Source organism: Aedes albopictus, chromosome 1 (assembly GCF_035046485.1).
Source record: "Aedes albopictus strain Foshan chromosome 1, AalbF5, whole genome shotgun sequence".
NCBI lineage: Eukaryota > Metazoa > Arthropoda > Insecta > Diptera > Culicidae > Aedes > Aedes albopictus.
The window spans coordinates 37413398-37419397 of NC_085136.1; the positions used below are offsets into that span (position 1 = coordinate 37413398).

The 6000-nt window shown below is 48.0% G+C and overlaps 1 protein-coding gene across 1 annotated transcript; it reads right to left on the reverse strand.

Moving 5' to 3' along the window:
* Positions 1–3020: 3020 nt before the first annotated feature.
* LOC109416811 (nose resistant to fluoxetine protein 6) lies at positions 3021–6000 on the reverse strand. The gene is made up of 6 exons (XM_019690878.3): positions 5461–6000; positions 5204–5396; positions 4971–5141; positions 4621–4909; positions 3480–4566; positions 3021–3418 (listed from the first exon to the last, which is right to left on the reverse strand). The coding sequence occupies exons 1-6, from the start codon at positions 5612–5614 to the stop codon at positions 3396–3398; spliced, it is 1917 nt and encodes a 638-aa protein (XP_019546423.3). The 5' UTR covers positions 5615–6000; the 3' UTR covers positions 3021–3395.

The window sequence follows — 6000 nt, forward strand, 5'->3', positions numbered from 1 at the left end:
TTCTTAGCAAACAGGGAGAGTACATTTCTGTTCGGAAAAAAGCAAGACATTTCTAGTGAAGATGGCAGTTATGGAACTTCAACACAGGCATCGACCGATTTTACTCCAGATTAAATAGACTACAAGTAGATAGGTCAAGTATGCCGATTTCATCCGACGTTTATTCGGCTACCTACTTAATCTTCATAAGCGTTGGTGCACAATCGGCCGGAGTAGTGTGCGGTAGTTCGGCAGCAGCAAAGTTTCGCGCGCTCGCTTTGCTAGATTTTTCGATTTTTTTTCCTCTTCCCTCTGCGGGGCTCCGACGACGGGACGCCAAGCAGTCAGTAGTGTGCGGTAGTTCGGCAGCAGCAAAGTTTCGCGCGCTCGCTTTGCTAGATTTTTCGATTTTTTTTCCTCTTCCCTCTGCGGGGCTCCGACGACGGGACGCCAAGCAGTCAGTAGTGTGCGGTAGTTCGGCAGCAGCAAAGTTTCGCGCGCTCGCTTTGCTAGATTTTTCGATTTTTTTTCCTCTTCCCTCTGCGGGGCTCCGACGACGGGACGCCAAGCAGTCAGTAGTGTGCGGTAGTTCGGCAGCAGCAAAGCTTCGCGCGCTCGCATTGCTAGATTTTTGCGATTTTCTTTCCCCTTCTCTCTGCGGGGCTCCGACGACGGGACGCCAAGCAGTCAGTAGTGTGCGGTAGTTCGGCAGCAGCAAAGCTTCGCGCGCTCGCTTTGCTAGATTTTTGCGATTTTCTTTCCCCTTCTCTCTGCGGGGCTCCGACGACGGGACGCCAAACAGTCAGTAGTGTGCGGTAGTTCGGCAGCAGCAAAGTTTCGCGCGCTCGCTTTGCTAGATTTTTGCGATATTCTTTCCCCTTCTCTCTGCGGGGCTCCGACGACGGGACGCCAAGCAGTCAGTAGTGTGCGGTAGTTCGGCAGCAGCAAAGTTTCGCGCGCTCGCTTTGCTAGACTTTTGCGATTTTCTTTCCCCTTCTCTCTGCGGGGCTCCGACGACGGGACGCCAAACAGTCAGTAGTGTGCGGTAGTTCGGCAGCAGCAAAGTTTCGCGCGCTCGCTTTGCTAGATTTTTCGATTTTTTTTCCTCTTCCCTCTGCGGGGCTCCGACGACGGGACGCCAAGCAGTCAGTAGTGTGCGGTAGTTCGGCAGCAGCAAAGCTTCGCGCGCTCGCTTTGCTAGATTTTTGCGATTTTCTTTCCCCTTCTCTCTGCGGGGCTCCGACGACGGGACGCCAAGCAGTCAGTAGTGTGCGGTAGTTCGGCAGCAGCAAAGTTTCGCGCGCTCGCTTTGCTAGACTTTTGCGATTTTCTTTCCCCTTCTCTCTGCGGGGCTCCGACGACGGGACGCCAAGCAGTCAGTAGTGTGCGGTAGTTCGGCAGCAGCAAAGTTTCGCGCGCTCGCTTTGCTAGATTTTTCGATTTTTTTTTCCTCTTCCCTCTGCGGGGCTCCGACGACGGGACGCCAAGCAGTCAGTAGTGTGCGGTAGTTCGGTAGCAGCAAAGCTTCGCGCGCTCGCTTTGCTAGATTTTTGCGATTTTCTTTCCCCTTCTCTCTGCGGGGCTCCGACGACGGGACGCCAAGCAGTCAGTAGTGTGCGGTAGTTCGGCAGCAGCAAAGTTTCGTGCGCTCGCTTTGCTAGATTTTTCGATTTTTTTTCCTCTTCCCTCTGCGGGGCTCCGACGACGGGACGCCAAGCAGTCAGTAGTGTGCGGTAGTTCGGCAGCAGCAAAGTTTCGCGCGCTCGCTTTGCTAGACTTTTGCGATTTTCTTTCCCCTTCTCTCTGCGGGGCTCCGACGACGGGACGCCAAGCAGTCAGTAGTGTGCGGTAGTTCGGCAGCAGCAAAGTTTCGCGCGCTCGCTTTGCTAGATTTTTGCGATTTTCTTTCCCCTTCTCTCTGCGGGGCTCCGACGACGGGACGCCAAGCAGTCAGTAGTGTGCGGTAGTTCGGCAGCAGCAAAGTTTCGCGCGCTCGCTTTGCTAGACTTTTGCGATTTTCTTTCCCCTTCTCTCTGCGGGGCTCCGACGACGGGACGCCAAGCAGTCAGTAGTGTGCGGTAGTTCGGCAGCAGCAAAGTTTCGCGCGCTCGCTTTGCTAGATTTTTCGATTTTTTTCCTCTTCCCTCTGCGGGGCTCCGACGACGGGACGCCAAGCAGTCAGTAGTGTGCGGTAGTTCGGCAGCAGCAAAGCTTCGCGCGCTCGCTTTGCTCGATTTTTGCGATTTTCTTTCCCCTTCTCTCTGCGGGGCTCCGACGACGGGACGCCAAGCAGTCAGTAGTGTGCGGTAGTTCGGCAGCAGCAAAGTTTCGCGCGCTCGCTTTGCTAGATTTTTGCGAGAGTGAGTTTTTGGAGGCAAAGTGTACAGGCCGCGTTTTCATTCGGTCGTCGTCGTCTATTTGACTGCTCATCTTCGTACGGGGCGGTTTATGATACGATAAATGCAACAAACAACATTTTTTGCGATTTTAGTCAACAGACATTGAAATGTTCGTCACGTCAAGTGTCGGCCCAAGTTCCAAAGCCACGTTGGTTCAAATCACTTTATTTTCTCTTTCGTTAATTTTCGCACTTCGAAAACTATCTGAATGGTTCGTCATCTTCGATGTCGGCATGTGTTTTGTTTTAGTCCAAATGAAAATAAGTGGTTTGATATTAATAGGGTTGCATGAATCACTCCACTTACCAAAGTGAACTCATATCATGCGCCCTTTCCCCTCCCCACTAACAAAAAGTCCTTCCCATGACAGACGTGGAGACGCAGAGGTGATCTCGGTCTTTAGTAAGCAACGCACGTCATAATAACATTCCTTTCCTTCCTCGATGACCGTAAGGACGTGGCCGGCGCCGTTATTGACCTAATAAAGTTTGGAATTCTCGAAGATGCACATTGAGGACGGTAAGCTACTCCCAAGCTCCGTCTGTTGGTTCCTTGTGCAACTTCGATTGTTCTGGTCAATCACGGAGTAGCAACTACGAATTGTACGGTCATCTATGCTCATGCTCATGCTCATGCTCATAAGCGTTGGTGCACAATCGGCCGATTATTTGCCGATTCAGGATAATTTCTTTTGTCAAATAATGTTTGCTGGGTCACCTTTTCAACAGGTAAAGGCGGGGATAAAGGTGAAAAGACGCAAGTGGATAGACTCCTTGATTGCTTTAAAGTCAATTTCATCATTTCGATTATTTTTTTATTCAAAAAATCTTATAAACGTGCCACACTGTGAGAATTGTTCAGTTATTTATCCGTAGCTTACTAATAAAATTACCTTCAGTTAAACTGCAACTGCAGCTAGTTAGGGATTAGCCTTGATTTATCTGTAGCTTAATAATAATACTAACTCCTGCTAAACATCAAACATTTATTCAGCTTCATCCATACGATAAAGGTTTCCTATCGCGACGACGTCTTCTTAACTGAAATGCGGAGAATACAGAATCAAAAATGGTTGTACGTCTCAGAAACAAGAAAACCAACCTTTTTCCAACATCAGCATGTCCAAATTGGCGAACGGAATTTCGAAGCACAAGGTCCACCCAACTGCTGCCAGCAGCGTCAGCGAAAAATCACCCCAAAAGGTATGAATGGCTCGGAGATCGCTGAAATACCGAACGGTTCGCGTCGAAGCCGTCAGTACCGTTTGCATAGGCAAGTGCAGCAAGTACAGACAGTACGATAGTCTCCCCAGCGGTTGCCATATCGGCAACGAGAGGACACTGTTCACCGGTCCCCCGTATCCATTGGTGCAGGCGAAAATAATCCATCCTACGCCGGCGGCCCAGAGCACATGCTTCAAGGATTCGTACAGTGCGTCGAAGATCTGGGCATGAGCGTTGGGATAGGGCTGGTTAACGTAATGGGCGCCAACAATACATACGGCTAGAGCCGCCAGGGAAAAAATCCATCCGATGGCAACTTGCGATTTTTGCAAGTGAACGAAACGTTTTTTCGTTCGGTAAAGAATGTATCCGGTTATCACTCCAACTAGCCAGGCACCCATTCGTGTATGCGTGGGTACATATGTGAGGTTATCACGCTTTATGTCGGTTATTAGTACACTGCCAGGAAAGTCGTAGACCATGAACATTGCAGCAATGTACACGATTGATGCTGCGATTAGCAATATAACTAAAACTAGAGCTTTCCTGCCCCATTTCCACAAAGGGTAGATCAGTAAAGGGGACAGCAGAAATAGTTGCATGTCTACGGAAAGGTACCACGAATGACCCAAGCATATCTGATCGGGATTTACGTAGTTCTGCACATACAACAGGGCCGACCACCAGTACCGGTTGCATTGATCAACAGATAATCGCAATGATGTATTCCACAGCGGACCTGAAGCAAGATAAGGCAGAATCCCCACTGTGAACAGAATTAGTGCTGCAAACACCGGCGTGAGTCGAAGATAACGATGAAGATACATCAGCGGAACGTTGAAGAATCGACTCCGGTCAAGTTCCTTCAGTAGGGTCCAGCAGGTTAGCAGTCCGCTCAGCAGAAAGAAAGTATCCACGGAAAGGGGACCGGAAATGATGAGAGTGCTGTGGAAGGATTCGATCCACTATGCAGCGATTTAGATGATGAACAACTGAAGGTATGACTAATAAATACTCACATCGAGGGTGGCGACCGGATTGATCAATGGCGAAGACGTCAGTAGTAGATAGCTATGTCCAAAAATGATCCATAAGATGGCCAGTACTCGCATTCCATGAATGCAATCGATCACATTTGATTTTTCGGTGATACGAACAGGCGTTGTGGTCGTTTTCATCAATTTCGGCCAATTGGAATATATCGAGAATGCGGTGAAAACAGGACTTGGTTGGAACGACTTCATTGATGCGAATACATCGTATGCAGTGCTTCCCACGGCAAATGCCAGAATCATAGAGAAAATCGTTCTAAAATCAGAGCCAAATCAAACTTTGCAATAATTTGAATAATTCATTACAATTGACTTACACTGCTAGTATATTTACCGCACTGGATACCTCAGGTTCTGTTTCACATTGAATCTGTAGACTATTAGAATCAACATGGTATACGGTTTCCAGAATAACAGACACAGGTTGCTTTAATCTTTGTTCACTGCAATAGCTTGGGAAACACATACCCACGACCACTCCGTTGATCCTACGAAGATATTCATACGTTTAATAAAAATTTTCACAGCGCATGCAATTCTTTTCGCTTACTCTCCTGTGTCAATGAAGACACGTTTTACAGATTCCGACACAGTTTGTGGCACGACCACCATACAGTACCTCCCTGAAATCGTTCCCACATTCGCATGTTCATGAACAAACTCACGACACTGATCGTGATTGCCAAAGTCGTACTGATTACCGGAAAACTGCCCCGAAGGCCACTTGCCCCAAGAATCGTATACTGTGAATATAAAATGATTAACTCTCATCCACAAGTCTCATAGATAACATTATCCTAATCTCACACTGCAAGGCCCAGCTTTCATTCACGCTCACTCCGAACAGTAACGCTTGCAGTTGGTCATCGCAAAGCGTGTCATTTTCGGCGCCCGCCAATTGCCCGATCATTAGCACAATGCACATTAATTTCGCTATTTCAGTCATCTTCACCAATTGCATAGGACCTGATTCCACGAAGACGGATGGCCTACTGACCAATCTAATCGAACTGACAAAATCGTCTGATAGACACAGATTTGTGGGTCATCGACTTTAGCAACCACCCACCAATATAATAGACCAACATAGCTATCTACAACACAGATAACGATTTTACTCCTCCATGCATGAATCGTTACCGTAGTCGGTTTGATTCCTCTAGGTGTAAAGATAAGGACCGCCGACTTATCAGCGCTACTGCATTTGCTAATTGACAAGAGTCTATTGAAACAATTTTGATAAGCTATTTTGTTAATTGGTCAATAGCTGATTAAATACCTGATGCCTGCCTGCAGCTAGTAGGCGATTAGCGGCTTCGACAGAGCACATATTTAGTGAACAGAGGT

Excerpts from the sequence above, each read along its gene's own strand:
- LOC109416811 (XM_019690878.3), bottom strand. The coding sequence starts at position 5,614 with ATGCAATTGGTGAAGATGACTGAAATAGCGAAATTAATGTGCATTGTG. Across the intron at positions 4,910-4,970 it reads GCGGTAAATATACTAGCAGT|AACGATTTTCTCTATGATTC; the intron begins GTAAGTCAATTG and ends CTCTGATTTTAG. Across the intron at positions 4,567-4,620 it reads ATCCGGTCGCCACCCTCGAT|TGGATCGAATCCTTCCACAG; the intron begins GTGAGTATTTAT and ends ATCGCTGCATAG.